Source organism: Meriones unguiculatus, chromosome 6, assembly GCF_030254825.1.
Source record: "Meriones unguiculatus strain TT.TT164.6M chromosome 6, Bangor_MerUng_6.1, whole genome shotgun sequence".
Lineage (NCBI taxonomy): Eukaryota > Metazoa > Chordata > Mammalia > Rodentia > Muridae > Meriones > Meriones unguiculatus.
The window spans coordinates 118,806,699-118,823,137 of NC_083354.1; the positions used below are offsets into that span (position 1 = coordinate 118,806,699).

Genomic DNA, 16,439 nt, shown 5'->3' on the forward strand with positions numbered 1-16,439 from the left:
AACCCAGGCTGACCTCACTCTCTAACCCCTGCTGCCTCAGCCTTCCAAGTGCTGGGATTACAGGTGTGGGCACAGCACTCCGAGTTTTGTATTCCAATTAGTCAAATTAAGGTTCTTTGTTTACCCATAAATCGAGTTTCTTCAGTCAATGATAAAGTACACATGTTTTTCTAAACTGCAGAAGTTTTGCAGAACACAGACGAGGAACTCGGAGGTTCTGCAGCTCTAGTGAACTCTGCAAGGGGCTTGAGCCAGGATTCAAACCAGCGAATCCAGCTTCAGAGTATATGAGCGAGAACTGAATCCAGTGGTTTGGTGACACCAACAAGCATTGAGTCTTTGAAAAATAGCAGAAAGGCACAAAAACAGTAGAAGAATTTATTGGGATCACGTCAAAAAGAAAGCAGTAACACTGAGATGGGCCGGTCTCTGCACCTCTGCCCTCCCCTCGTGCACCTCTTCCTTCCCATCATGCACCTCTTCCTTCCCATCGTTCACCACTGGTCCAGGTGATCCAGACCTGCTGCAAAACTCTGTGATACTACCCAGAACACAACAAAGTGTCACACAACTCTCTTTATTGTTCTTGTAGGGACAAGCAGTTTTAAGAAGGCACTGCAAAAGAAACCTCATGCAAAAACATAGTAAAAGTAATGTTTCCAAGTGATGGCTATGAACCCTTAGCACTTCCACGATGCTGGAATTACAGTCTATGCCGGGTCTTGCTTTCTCAAAGGCACCCTGTGTGTTTCCCTGGCTACTCTGCCTGTTCCTGGTCCCTCCATCTCACTGGAAACTCATAGGAACCTCACTGCATCACTGTCTCATTCTAAGCAGATGTTTTCAGTCCTCAACATGTAATATGAATTGTCAATGGAAGAAGGAAACATGTCATTTGGAGCCTCATTTACAATTGCTTGGGCACAGGCTTAGAATTATTTGTCCACAAAAGCATACATGTTTATATATATATATATATATATATATATATATATGTTTATATATATGTATGTATGTATATATGTATAATTCTGTGCATATATATACACACATATATAATTATATATAATTCAGGGTGTGGGTATAGATCAGTGGTCAAGTGTGTATTTAGCATACATGAGGACCTGGGTCTGAATCCCAGCACTAAAAATTAAATAGGTAAATTTAACTGAGATAAAAGATATATCCGTGCAAGCTTAGAATAGGCTCATTAAAAAAAAAAAAAAAAAAAAAAAAAAAAAAAAAAATCTGAACTGTTTTGCGGAGAAAGATTGGTGGGATAGTTTGTTATGTTTGGTTTGGAGTTTTGAAATGGGGCCCTGCTTTGCTGTCCGGGTTAGTTTTAAACTCCTCAGACAAAGCGATCCTCCTGCCTCAGCTGAGACTACAGGTGCACACCAGCATGCCCGTCTCTAGATAAACAATTTCAACATATAAGAAACGCGTTTTTGCATTGTACACCATGTCCTTTTTAAAGCTAGGCCAGTTACACTCCCCCCTAGAGGTTCCAGAAGACACTGCTTCTAAGAAAGGGAGGGCCCAGAAGGGAAACACAAGAAAGAGGGAGGTGAACGAGGTTGAAGGACGTTTGGTGCCATGTCAGCAATGTCCATTTTGTTTGTGTACATATATTTTCTATTCCAAACAAATAGCTTGAGTTTCCAAAAACTCGTAGGAGAAAATGACTCATGACCCTTTAGCTTGAGTTCTGACTAAGAGCCCACGTCTTCCTCCTCAGGTGCTAAGTTCCCTATCAAGTGGACGGCTCCAGAGGCCATCAACTTTGGCTGCTTCACTATCAAGTCCGACGTGTGGTCCTTTGGAATTCTCCTGTATGAGATCGTCACCTATGGGAAAATTCCCTACCCAGGTATGGCTTACCCACTTCCTACCCCGGTGTTCCGTGTGAGGAAACCAAGCGCCCTGAAGACAACAGCCCCATCTACCCAAGTCTAGTGCTTCCGACAGAGCTTAGGGCTTGTTCCCTTTTGTACAAATCTTGCTAAAAGGTGCTTAGATGCCTCTTCCCCTTTCCCTTACTCTTCCTTCACTGAGCCCACCACTCACTACCTTCTCTGCACTTGGCGCTGCTCTGGGGGTTTAAGTGAGGCACGTTAGACACTGACACCCCTCTGCCAAGGCAGGGCTGAAGATGGCGCAGAAAATGTCCAAGAAACTAGGGTCTTCGGTGTCCTCTGCTTGTTGTGAGAACTGAGGTGGTGGAGGCACTAGCTACTGCTCAGCAGTGAAGAGATTCTTCTGATCTTAACTTGATGTCACTGGGGACATTGTTCAGTATCCACACCTAAATTCCACTGCCTCAGGTTCTCCATGCCCTGCCTTGCCTAGAGTCTGTGCTGATAAGGAGAAGGGTCCCTCTCCAATTCCCACTTTCTCCATTAGTGTTGTTCAGTCAAAACTGTGGGAATAAGATAAATATAAAGCTAAATTTTTGGTGGCTGGAGAGAAAGCTCAGCAGGTAAGGGCACTGTCTATTTATCCAGAGGACCCACAATTGATTACCACTACCCACATGGTAGCACACAACTGTCTATACATCCAGTCCCATGGGATTCAAGACTCTCTTCTGGCCTCAGCAGGAGTGATGCACAGACATACATGTAGGCAAAACATCCATACACATAAAATTAAAACTGAGAGAAGAAAGTTATAGCTAAATCATTAAAGTTTCTAATTCCCCCATTCATTTAGAAATACCTGGGCAGTGGACCACACCCAGAGCCAGACAGGGGCAGTTTCTCCCTTAGTGGGAGAAACTGGTGGTTAAGAGAGGATGCTCCGCTTGAACGGCGATAAGGGATGCTGGGGAAGCATGGGCTTGGCTATGGGCCAGCAGGAGTTCTTGCAAATAAGGGAGCTGCTGTCCTTACTCAATGGTTGTTAGTGCCAGGGACTCAAAGGCACAAAGGAAGCAGACTTGGGAATTGAGAGTTGAGCATCCCACAGGAGGAACAGCTAGCTTTGGACTTGGGCCACAGGAATGAAGACCAGTGTGATTTGGACCTTATTTGATATCTGATGAATGAATAAATGAACAAATGAATGAATACCTCACTCTGGCTCTTTAACCTTAAGATAGTCTCCATATTGTGGGTGAGAAAATGGGAGGCCAAAATGGCAGAGGAAGCAATAGACTCAGGGTCAAAGGGTGACACAGACCATGGGCCTGGGGGTCAGAGTGGTTCCACAGAGCCTTAGCAGCTGCAGGAGAACCTCCTGTCTCACTCAGCATGAGGGGGAAGCTTGGGAGCCATTGTTGAAGTTAGATATATGTGTGTATCGTGTGTGATATGTTACATGCGATACTCAGCCAAGGCCTCTGAGGCCAGAAGAAAATGACAGGACCCAGGCTAGTGGCAAAGGTGCTTCCAAACTGAGATCAAGTGCCTCCTAATACTTTCCTCTTGCCCAGTGTACTCAATGTCCCGTATTTAGAAAGATTCTGAAAGAGAGAGAATACCACAACATAGTATGTATGTACATGTGTGTGCATGCGTGTGTGTGTGTGTGCATATATACAGAAACCATTGCTTCATCCATTCCCAGCCACCTTGCCTTCTTGGAGAATGGGATGTGAGAATATCAGGAACTCTGTGTCAACAACCACAAGAGGCCACAACTTTGAGAGTGACCAGAGGAACCACTCTTAGCTCCTCAGAGGACATGATTCATAGATGCAAAGAAACAGGCAAACACTGACCAATGAGCCATCTCCACCCTGGCACAAAGCTGCTTTGGAGAGAAGGTCCTTGTGACTGACTTGGCTGAGTCCTTCACTACCCAGAAAAGTACTGGGTGTGTGAATTAGAGTTTTTTCAAAAGTGCTTTAATAGACTATGTGACTGTTTTTACAGAATAAAAAGGGAAGAAGAGGTGAAATAACAGAGTCATGTATAAAAAGAACATATAGTTATAAAAGACAAAAAAAAAAAAAACAAGAGTGTAATTTACCAAAATGCTATTATCTTTAAGCAAAGAGGTAATAGAGCATATTAATATTTATTCTTGGTAAATTTTGGAAGTTTTCTAATTCTTTACAATTACAGTTTTATTCTTGTCAAAATAATTTATGCACTTTAGAGTCTGGAGAGATGGTTCAGCAGTTAAGAACACTGACTGCTCTTCCAAAGACCCCAGGATTGAGTCCCAGCTCTCACATGGTGGCTCACAGCTGTTTGTAACTCCAGTTTCAGGGGATCCAGTGCTTGCTTCTGGCCTCCAACACACTGCACACACATGGTACACAGACATACATGCAGGCACATAATCCATATACCTAAAATAAATAAATAGATAGATAGATAGATAGATAGATAGATAGATAGATAGATAGAAAGGAAAATATGCCAAACGTTAAAAAGCCAAACGTTCTAATAAAAAATTGCTGCTCATGTCCCCACCTGTCAATCTTTTTCAAAGAAATCTGCTCTCAAGAAGTTTGGTTACTTAATGATTTGCAGCTCATAGTTCTAAATGAGGTATTAAACTTTGAATAGAGTGGGAGTTTTTTATTTTACTTATTATTAAATAAAATGGTCACGTCGTGGTCCATAATCAAGAAATAGAGAGCTGGAAAATGAAGCATGACCCTCCCTCTACCCTTGTCACACAATCTCCAGCATGGACATCCATTCATACACATGTTGAAGCCAGAGACGCATAAAAAAAGACTAATCAGCTTCTGCCCTCTGCTTGGCATGGTTCACTTGTCATAGCATCCTCAAAGCCATCCACAGTGTGACCTGTGTCACAAGGTCTGGCTCTTCTTCCTCTTTTCCAGCCTTCCTTCCCCACTCTCTTGCTGGAGTTTTCCCTATTCACCTCGCCCTGGCTCCTCTCTGGTGTCAGAGCAGAAAGCCTGACGCCGGCCATTCATAAAGGAAGTGTGTTGCCTTTGCCTTCAGGAGCTTGCTGCCACATGCTGAAGAGCTTGTATGGCTTCGCTGCCTGATGGGAAGCAGAAGGGCAAGTAGAGCCGAGGGGATGGCCTCGCTTCTCAAAGCTCTCTCCTGCTGACTAATGGAGGCCCTCAAGAGCAGGCCCCAGCTCCTGTGACAAAGGCATCCATCTTGCTTAACAACTTAGCCCTCTCTTCAGAGCACACCTTACAACATTTTCAGAATAGCATGATTTTGGAGGACACACACGGACACACACAGGTCATTCACTGTGTTGCACCACCAACAGGGCACAGCCAGGCAGGCTCCAGGAACTGTAGTGTCTGTGGCCATTGCTCTCTTCTGCCTCTGTCAGGTGCTTGCCCCTTCATCTGAAGACTTGCCAGGGTATCTTGCGATGGGCCAACAAGCCTGTTGTCCCTTTCCATAGGCACTTTGCTTGCACTTTCTTCCCCTTGGCACAGGCCATCCCCACCTCTGACTGCCAGATGTTTCAGAGCTTCATCAAAGGGGAGTTAAAGTTTCTGTTTCGTGTGCTCTTTTTCACTCTTGTTTGTTTGGGGGTGAATTATAGGGGAAAGTGGAATGGAAGACAAAAGAGCCTCATTTTTCTTTTGTCCTAAGGCCAAAGTTCTGGTTATATTTGTATAGGGTTTTATGAAGAAAGGGGGAGGGGGTCTCTGAGCATGGACCTTCCCTTTGCTTTACTCTTATAAAGAGAAAGTAGGCTTGAAAATAGTACAATTTCATGTACAGATACAATGATGCCTCATGTTCTCTCTGGCTTTTTCTAAGTATGAGTGAATTCAAATTTAAAAATCCTTAAATGAGGCTTAGAGAAGACCGTTCGCCTTCTTACAAAGTGCATTTCTGGTTCTTCTCCACACCAATACCCTCTTACCCAGAAGGACCATAGACTGTAATGTTCTATGTTCTTTCTGGGTCCCCTCTCCTATCATTAACCTTCAATATTTTTTTTAAATCTCTGCACCTCATCTTTATTTCTGTGCTCTTTGACCAGCTTGTAGTTTCTGCCATTTCTTGCTCTCTGAATACCACCTCTCCCGTCTCCAAGTGAGAGCATCTTTCCAACCAGCCTGTGTGTCATTTGAGGGCAACTGTCTACGTTAATTATCTCTGCATACCTCAGAACCTGATGCTGTCTCGTGACCCATGGTGATTAGCAGTAAGCGCTGTGGAAAGAATGAAGGATGCAACATGAAAGGGCTGGAGGCCTCCAGCTAACGGGCTTCTGCATTCTTTAGCCTAGCCACAGACTAAGGAGCAACTATGAATGTAGCATACAGTGGAAGTCTGCCTCCCATCTCCTTCCTTCTGTAAGATTTGTCATATTCATGGCTTGCTTTATGTATTGGTTCACTCAAGCATAAAAAGATGGGTTTTGCCTTATTCTCTTCTTTCTTATCAAAGCAGATTTCCCTGGCAGGATAAAGCATGCCTGTCCATGGTCTGCAGCATTGAGTGTGTTAGAGTTAAGAGAACATACTAGAATGAGGAAGAAAACATGTACAGGGAGGCTCAGGAGATCCTACAAAGCTTATCTTCTGTGGGCATCTGACCTTTACGTAACCAAGGATTCTTCAGGAAGGAAGTGAATGAGATATCCCTAACCAAGCTTGCAAATGCATTGCTCCTTCCACCACGCTGAGCGTTGCCTTCTACCACACTCTAGAAGTTCAAGCAGAAGTGAAAGCAGCCAATCTTGAGAATGTATCCAATAGTGAGAGTCACGTCATTTTGTGGAGACCAAAGTTCCAATGAAATAAAGTGCTGTCTATCTGCTCACTGGCTGAGCAGTGGAAATCAAGTGAAATCTTCTAGTCAGAGGATTCCAGTTGACAGATATGAAAATGGTATTTCATGAGTAGACTTGAGGAAAGTTAGTTCGTCAGGTAAACAACTTGCAAGAGATACAACATGTGCTCTCAACTGTGTGTGACTTCAGTCCCAGGGAATTTGATACCTTCTTCTGACCTCTTCAGGCAGTGCACAAATGAGTTGCCACAGAACATACATTTGGGTAAACACCCATACACATAATAAACAAATGAAATTTTAGAAAAAAGATGCAAACTGTTATAAAGCTTATTTGATTCTTTCCATTTAGAGATCAGAGCTCCTGCAAGGCAGGGGCAATCAATCATTCTTCAGAGGTTTATGTCAAGAGAGATTCCTGTGTTCTATGAAGGCAAGCCAGTGAAGGGCAGGGGTCTCAAAGTATGAGATATTTTTTAATTTTGTATTTGCTAAAAAGGATCTGTCCCTCCAAAGAAGGAAACTAAGGATGCTTATTGAGCTGGTATGGTTAATTTAAAAGGTCAGTCAGGTCCAATATCGATTTGTATGTATGTTGTCAACTTTTTAGCCAACTTGTGCAGATCTTGTCTGATGGACCTGGTATCTGAGGACCTGAAATAATGGGGCGGACTACAGTCTGATACTATAAACAATCTTACTTCGGTTTCAGTGTACTTTTATACACAAATGTAACAAAGAAAGCAATGATCCAAGGAAGGTTGTTTGAGTTCAGAAAAACACATAAATAAATGCCAGTAAGCACACACTAAACATTAACAGAAGCAGCCCTTTCCCAGATCTTTCTCAGGACAGACCAATTTAAACACAATTGTCTGGCACATCATATAGATTATATCTGGGGGAACATGAAAGCAAAACAGAAGGACAGATCCAGATCCAGGATACACTGACTAGATTGGGTTCTAGAGCTGTGTTCTGATATCCAATAAGTAAAATCATATCTTATAAATTGAACACAAATGTTTAACCCAGGGGCCTCAGAATCAAATCCAAGAACAATCCAGAGAACGAAATGCACCTGAGGGAAAAGGCCCTCTGCTTTTTTGTTGTTGTTGTTCTTCTGGAGCCTCTCTCACAGTTCCTTTGACAGTGTGTGTGTGTGTGTGTGTGTGTGTGTGTGCATGTGTTAGTGTGAGAAAGTTATTTCCAGGTGTGTTGGTGCATGTGTGTTGGTATACATGTATATACATGCTTGTAGAGGGCAGAGGACAGCATTGGGGGCCATTCTTCAGTGAGGTCAGTTGTTTGAGGCAGAGTCGCTCATTAGCCTGGAATGCACCAAATAGGCTAGGCTGGCTGGCTAGTAAGCCCCAGAGATCTGCTAGTCTTACTTCCACTGTCCCCCGTCCCCTACACACACCCCTCCCCACCTTGCTTGGCTTTTTATGTGGGTTCTGGGAATCTAACTCAGGTCATGATAGCTGTGACGTAGGCCTGCTTTTGCTTTTGTGAAGTGATGCCTTCTCTACACACATACCCATTCTAAAGCATACTTATTGAGTTGCTTGGAATTCCTTTTCTGTCTTACTTTGCTGAGAAAGGCATACAAAACATTGTCCCCTGAGTGACTTAAACAGCAGAAATTCTACACTATTATGGATGCTGGAAAAAACCCAAGAGAAAAAGAGTTAGGAAAGTGGATTTCACTTGAGCTCTCTCTCTCTCTCTCTCTCTCTCTCTCTCTCTCTCTCTCTCTCTCTCTCTCTCTCTCTCTCTCTCTCTGTCTCTCTCTCTCTCCTTAGATAGTAGATGGCTGTCTGGCCCCCTTGGCATTATATGGGCTCTGTGGGTCTGTGATTAATTGCTGCTTCTTAGTAGGATACCAGTCTCGTTGGATCAGGACCCACCTGCAGGGTTCATTTGCACTTACTTACTTACTGACCTCATTATGGGTCTATGGCCTATAACGATGATGCAGCGAGGTAGTACCGTGGTGGGCCCAGACCAAGGTGTATCCCCTGAGGAATTACACCACGCAAGAGATCTGGCAGAAAGGAGTTTTACTGGGGAGAGGAAGAGGAGGGCCTGGTGAAGGTATGGAGACGTGAAGACGGTGAATGAGCCATGAGGTTACAGAGAGGTGGGGCAGAGAGGGAGAGAAGGGGCCGCCTAAGACAGAGTGAGAAGCAGCTGGAAGCTGGGGGTGGCGGTCTTTTACCTGGCGGTGGCGGCAGGTTTCATGTTGCTAGGTCCCCGGGGGTGGCTCTCAGAACTGCCTGCATGCTAACAACGGGCCTTACCTCCAATTACAATCCCACTCTGGGGGACTGGCAGTTAACACGTCAACCTGTGAATTTGGGGAGAACATACCCCGACCCATAAGTGGACTTAAGAAAGCTGTTTTTGGTTGTTTTGGGGTGTTTGTTTGTTTTGCTTTGCTTTGCTTTGCTTTCAATCCTAGCTGCAGGATTGTAGTAGCAAGCCAGGCCCTGCAGTGGTCTGCCATTGAGGGGGCTTCTAAACTCAACATGGCTGTTTTTCGTTTGTTTGGGCCTTAGGGAGAACCAACGCAGATGTGATGAGCGCGCTGTCTCAGGGCTACCGGATGCCGCGCATGGAGAACTGCCCAGATGAACTCTATGACATCATGAAAATGTGTTGGAAAGAAAAGGCGGAGGAGAGGCCGACGTTTGACTACTTACAGAGCGTTCTGGATGATTTCTACACTGCCACCGAAGGGCAGTATCAGCAGCAGCCCTAGCAGGCACGGAGACCTGCCCATCGTAGTTAGTAGGAAAAGCAGCCTTCCGGCGGAGCTAATCATCTCATGACAGGACCCTCTGTGTTCCTGGTTCCTGATGGACAGGCCGAATTAGCTCAGGAAGAACACCCTGGACTTGGGATGCTGTTTCTTAAATGTGACCGTCAGAATACAAACACCTGCTCTCTCCAAAATGCGCCACACTGGTCCACATGGGCTGAGCGACTCAGGTTCGGAGACTGCTGCAGCGAATACCCAGATGCAGCAAGGACTAAACTCACTTAGCAAAAATAACCCTATGCACGGCAGATCTTCTCTTACCCTCTCAATGCTTTGACCCACTTTAAAAAAAAAAAAACTACTAATCCAGCCTGTTAGATTCTACAGGTGAAGGCACCAGCTTTAAAATGTCTTTTTTATAAATTTGAGTGGTTTTTGTTTGGTTGCTTTGGAGATTTGATTCCTCCCCACCTCGCACCCACATCCCACCCCCTTTCAGAGACTGTTAAACATTTTCCTTGTGGTAAGATTGCTGGACAGGAGGTAGCACGTGCTGGTCAGGCAGGAGCACAGGGTATGGGCACACGGAACGACCATGGCTGACCTGGCATCCTTTGGAGCTACAGTGCCACCCAGACCTCCCATCGGAGCTCTGCCCTAAGGAGGAATGTCTTTTTTAGTGGTTGGGGTATTTCAGTTACAGTATTCTCTAAAGGCTTTTTGATGGTGCCCTTTGCCAGAACTGTAAACATCTAATCTGTCAGTACCTTACCAGGCCTTCCAAAAAACCGCAAAGCATTTCTTCCATTGCCTTAAATGACTTGAACGTTTATAAATCCTATATTTTAGTTGTACTCTAAGAGGTTAAAATGCCATAGTGGAGGCTATTTTTGTGATCCAGTAACCTTTTTCTGAATTGTGTAAGATGTATGAGAGACTATTTACACCTACAGGTAGGAAGAAGGCGACCATGGAGAAGCTCCTGGTGTCCAGGGAAGTTGTTGCCTGGGTTTTTCATTGTCAACGTTGTGTCTGCCCTATTTCACTTACGCTATTATGTACATACTTAATATTTCTATTTTTGATTTTATTTTAATACACCCAATAACACCTTGGAATGCTTGTCTTGTGCATCAGATTTTCAAAAAAACTCTTGTCAGTGTTTAAAGAGCCAATTGATGGGGAAAGGGTGAGAAGCCATTCTGTACAGTCACATGACATGCATGAACTTTTGGAGGTTCTGCCTCCGTGGCTGGAGCATTCCAGGTGGGAGAGCTGAGGAGCTGATGGCCTGGGTGCCCAAGAGTCTGTTTTCTAACAGGCTTCACAGACACCATTAAAATTATGATTTGTATGTTTATGCCTAGGGGGTTGAATAGTCCACTTTTTCTTAAACTTTGTCTTTTTCCTGATTTTAAAAATAATATCCTTTCAAAGTATTCCAAAGCCCTTCATTTCTAAGTACCCTGTTTACAAACACTGGGTGTGCACATTTGGCCACTTGAGTTACAATAAACCTTGCCAACCCACACCCCCCCACACACACATTTCAAAACTTACCTGTGCTGACCAGTTTATTTCCTGGAAAGGAAATGTGAATAATCCTTAAGGCTAAAATCTCTAAAAAGTTGCTAAGCATTAATTTTCACCTTGCCTTATTTCTTTTAGTTCTGTTTCCATTTTCCATTTGCCACTTCCCCTCTACTGAGTATTTGATCCTTTCTTCTACATGCTCCCTCATCAGGAGCCATCAGGTGTACTGGACGGGAGTGGAGAGATGGCTCCATGGGTGGAATGCTTGCTAGGCATCCTGACCTGCATTCACATCCCCAGAACTTGTGGCGGGGGGGCATTGTCTGCAGTTTCCGTGTTCCTACTGGGAGGTCAAACACAGGAGAATCCCAGCAGCTTAAAGTCCAGCTGCCTGACATGCAGCAACAAACAAGGGACCCTGACTCAGAAGATAAACAGCAGTGCCCACGCTTGTCCTCTGACCACGCATGTGCACACACATATAAAACATCCATATATCATACACAGACACAGAGATTGAAAAACAAACAGCAACAGCAAAAGGAGTCGCCACTTTTCCTATATTCACATAGTGGTTTCATCCACGGCAAAGAAAGAATTGCAGTTAGAAACTCATTTCCATCCTCTACCCTTTTATAAACAAGAGTTGCAACCGCCAAGATGTTTACAATGGGAAACACCCCCTCTACAATTCAGCTGAAATAAATAAGTGTTCATCCTACTGCTGGCTGCCCGCTCTCCTGTTTTCAGCACCAGCTTCTATGGCCAGCTGGTGTGGAAATGGTCTCCTATTTTTCTCTACTGAAATCACTACTTGGGTGACACTTCTTTCTCACCTTTTTTTTTCCTTTTACCGAGGAGAAGGGCAACTCCACAATACTGTGTAAATCTTTCAGATTAAGAGCAGGCCAGCCTTGCCATTGTTGCTAAAGGAAATATTGATTCTAAGCACACCTGCCATTTCTGAAAGGCTTTTGTTTTTTTAAACTTTGGCACTTTATCAAAATTTTCTCCAGCTCACACAACAGCCCTGAAATTCTTGAAAGATCTAATTTTATGATTGAGTGATCAGGTGCCTTCAACACTGAAGGACCAAACTGGGATTTTTGTTTCTTTGTTTGCTTGCTTATATGTTTTTTTTCCTTGAGTTTTGTTTTGTTTTGTTTTGTTGTGAGATAAAAAGAGAACGCTTCATTCCAACCTTGAGGCCACCAAGTACATCTACCCTATAAAATCAAATGATGAAGAAATTTTGTAGTAGTTTGGCCCTGCTTCAGCTGGATGTTTTGATTGCCAAGGGTATACATTTCAAAATGATCTTCAAAAGTCCACATAGATGTGAGGAGAAATTTCCCTGAGTAAATTTTGTGTATACAAAACATGCCAGCCACGTTTTGAGGCTAGCCTTGGCAACTGTCTCCATTAGTGGTTTTGGTGTGAAGAGACACTATGACCATGGCAACTCTTATAAAGGAAAGCAATTAATTGGGGCTGGCTTACAGTTCAGAGGTTTAGTCCATTGCCATCATGATAGGAGCATGGCAGAGCACTGTAGGCCTAGGTTGAGCTTCTAAAACCAAAGCCCACCCCTGGTGACACACTTTCTTCAACCAGGCCATTCCTCCTAATAGTGCCATTTCCTGTGGGCCTATGAGGTCATTGTAGTCGAATCACCACAGCTACCTACCAAGAATCTGTCTCAAAGTTACTAAAATGTCACGTAACAATTAAGCTCATTGCCAGATGTGATGGTACAGGCCTGTAATCCTAGCACTCAGGGAGGCAGAGGCAGGCAGAACTCTATGAATTCAAGGCCAGCCTGGTCTACAAAGTGAGTCCAGGACACCCAAGGCTACGCAGAGAAACCCTGTCTCAAAACAAACAAAAAGCAATATGTTTTTAAAACACAATTTGTAGGGATTGTAGCTTTCAAATTAAACGTTTTGATAATATTTTTTGGTCCATTTTATGAGGGAAAATGTATTAAAACTGATAACATTTGTTTCTGCAAGTTCTAGATTGCAATGTGGAAAGCTTTCCTAGTCTCCTGTGCTTTGAAGTGTGTGTGTGTATGTGTGTGTGTGTGTGCGTGCGCACGTGTGCACGTGCATGAGAACAAGCGCCATGCTTGTATGTTGAGGTCAGAGGGCAACACTATGTTGTGTTCTTCCACCCTTTGTAGGTCCCAGAGATGAAACTCCGGTAGTCAGGCATGCATCATCAGGCTGCTAGAACCTTGGGTCCCACTAAGTGACCCAACTGACCCTATTTCCTGCGCCGCAGTGCCGCCACACTTCCTTGAGTGTGGGAATGACCGTAGCCGTCCCCATGGCTTTCATCTCTAGGTTGCTGGAAAGACATTAGGAATAATCCCGATTTCAAACTATAGTCATAGTACAGAGCGGACGTGCACGAGAGGAGATACCATGTCATAAAGCCAGAGGACAGCTCTAAGTTCTACTTACCCTGAGTCTTATCCCTTAGCTACTGTTCCTAGAGTCATGTGGGCTTTCAATATTGGGTTGTTGTTGTTTGACTTTTTATTGGTTCTTTATGAATTTCACATCCTGCACCCCAATCCCAGTCATCTCCTTCTCCCCTCGTAACTACCCTCCACTCTTGCGACCTGCCCCTTCCCCTGACAGAGACAAAGCAAAACAACAAAAACTTGTGGAAGCTGCAGTGTGTCACAGTGTGTCCAACAATATACTTTTTTGCGCACTCTTCTTTGCTTACAGATGTTCATTGCAATGAGCGGTTGATCAGGTGCAAGGCCTTTGACTTCTGCTACACTGTCAATACTGGAACCTCACCGGGACTCCTCTCAGATATCCTGCTGTTGGCCTGTGTCATGGAGATCCTGTAGTTTTGGATCCGTAGAAGCAGCCCCTTCATGCCTCCAGCAGTCCATCAATGGGGTAGATATTGGGGTGGGCCAATTCAAAGCCCTGGATCTGGGCCTGAGAGGCATCTGAGCTGGTCAGCCCGCTGGTTCCCTCCCTGCCCTGGGAACACTGAGCATAGACATAGCATCTCTCCTCTCTGCCACCCTCCGACACTCATGTGACACAGCAGGCATGTCTGCAATGAGTGTATGGGCAGCAGGTTGTTTGGTTGGTTTTTGCTCTTATTATTTTTTTAAGGTTAATGCCATCAAAATGCTGAGTATTTACTGGTAAAGCCTTAGTGAACACTAGCAAACTTTTAATAAAATATTTCAGTGGGGAAAAAAAATTCTAGACATTCAGAATAGATGGAATGAATGTAGCCTGTTCATGTGTGCATATACACACCCGGCTAACAATGTGTGCACGCATGCACACACATAAATACACACACACACACACACATAAACACACACACACACCTGGCTAGCAACATGCACGCACATCTAGCTATCAATCCTGTCTGGAAAGGTTTCTATTGTTACTCTAAGGAACATTTAAGCATGGCAAGGTTGAGTTGTGTTTAACATAAAACTACTTTAGAAGACAAAATTCTTTTTGTTGTTGTTGCCGCTTCTTGGAAATGAAACTCTTCCCCGATACTCATTGCTATAATTTTTGGGATTTTTCTAGAATTGTTATTGTTTGTTTATGCTTTGCTAGAGTGGAACCTAGGCCTTGCATATACCAGATCAGTTCTTGGCCACCGAGCCACACCTGCAGCCCAAGATTGAAGCTGCTATTTAAAACCATTTCTTTCTTCTACAGAAACCAGAACTTGAGAACTAGAAATTAAGTGGATTTCTTCTCCGCTGTGAGAAATAAGCAATAAGACAGTAGAATCTCACATTTACCAATCACCTGTTCTTGTTCTACCGCAGGCACCATGTTAGGTGGGTGCTCGGGACAGCTGAAATGTGAAGATTATTTGAGCATAAACCTCACCCTCCCGACATACACCCTGAGACCCACAGTGGTGCACACTGTCATCATCTCTTTCAGTGGAGAGCTGGCTCTGTGTGAGCATCAGTGGTGAGCGGACACAGACACAGCTCCAAGCTGCCCTCCTCAGCAGGATGAGGAGGAGCTCCCCTAATCAGGGGGACCTCAACTCGGGCCCAAGCTGAGATTCACAGCTTTGATGCAATAATAATAATAATGGCTGAGAGATAGCTCAGCAGTTAAGAGCACAGTGGGCTTTTCCAAAGGTCCTGAGTTGAATTCCCAGAAACCACTTGGTGGCTCATGAACATTTATAATGAGATCTGGTGCCCTCATCTGGTGAGTAGGCATACATGCAGGCAGAGTACTGCATAAATAATAATCTTTTTTTTAAAAGAAAGATCTAAAAATAAATAAATTAATAATAATAAATTTCAGGTGGAGAAGAAAGCAGACTTGTAGAGTTTATAAAGATATTTTAATATAGACTTAAGCACAAAAGTTAGGAGCTATAGAGGTGACTGAAAAGAGAGACAGGCAAGGAAATAAAAATCAAGACCTCAATATATGGAAATCCATCAATGTGATCCACCACATAAACAAACTGAAGGAGAAAAACCACATGATCATCTCCTTAGATGCTGAAAAGGCATTTGACAAAATCCAACATCCATTCATGTTTAAAGTCTTGGAGAGATCAGAGATACATGGCACTTACCTGAACATAGTAAAGGCAATATTCAGCAAGCCTATAGCCAACATCAAACTCAATGAAGAGAAACTTAAATCATTCCCACCAAAATCAGGGACAAGACAAGGCTGCCCACTCTCTCCATATCTCTTCAACATTGTTCTTGAAGTCCTTGCTAGAGCAATAAGACAATTGAAGGAGATCAAGGGGATATAAATTGGAAAAGAAGAAGTCAAAGTATCACTATTTACAGATGATAGTATAGTATACCTGAGTGACCCCAAAAACTCTACCAGGGAATTCCTACAACTGATTAACACATTCAACAAAGTGGCTGGATACAAAATTAACTCTAAAAAATCAGTAGCCCTCTTGTATACAAAAGACAAAAGGGCCAAGAAAAAAAGTTAGGGAAGCAACACCCTTCACAATAGCCACAAATGCATGAAGTACTTTGGTGTGAACCAAGCAAGTCAAAGACTTGTATGAAAAAAATTTCCAGTCTCTGAAGAAAGAATTAGAAGAAGATATCAGAAGATGGAAAGATCTCCCATGCTCATGGCTTGGCAGGATTAACATAGTAAAAATGACCATCTTACCAAAAGCATTCTACAGATTCAATGCAATTCCCATCAAATTACCAACACAATTCTTTACAGACCTTGAAAGAAAAATTCTCACCTTCATATGGCACAACAAGAAACCCAGAATTGCTAAAACAATTCTCTACACTAAAAGATCTTCAGGAGGTATCTCCATCCCTGATCTCAAGCTGTACTATAGAGCAACAATACTAAAACTGCATGGTACTGGCATAGAAATAGACTGATGGATCAATGGAATCGAATAGAAGACCCTGACATAAATCC

The 16,439-nt window shown here is 43.6% G+C and overlaps 1 protein-coding gene and 1 pseudogene across 4 annotated transcripts in view; one reads left to right on the top strand and one right to left on the bottom strand.

Moving 5' to 3' along the window:
* The window catches only part of Lyn (LYN proto-oncogene, Src family tyrosine kinase), a 117,771-nt gene extending 107,194 nt beyond the window's left edge, over window positions 1–10,577 (top strand). For all 4 annotated transcript variants that reach the window (XM_060385932.1, XM_060385933.1, XM_060385934.1 and 1 more), the window contains exons 12-13: window positions 1,739–1,870; window positions 9,257–10,577. In XM_060385932.1, coding sequence (XP_060241915.1) covers window positions 1,739–1,870; window positions 9,257–9,459 — 335 coding nt within the window. In that variant the 3' untranslated portion in view covers window positions 9,460–10,577. The remainder of the gene's footprint in view (window positions 1–1,738; window positions 1,871–9,256) is intronic.
* Window positions 10,578–13,951: 3,374 nt separating this feature from the next.
* On the bottom strand, window positions 13,952–14,095 carry LOC132655010 (small nucleolar RNA SNORA17; annotated as a pseudogene).
* Window positions 14,096–16,439: the final 2,344 nt, after the last annotated feature.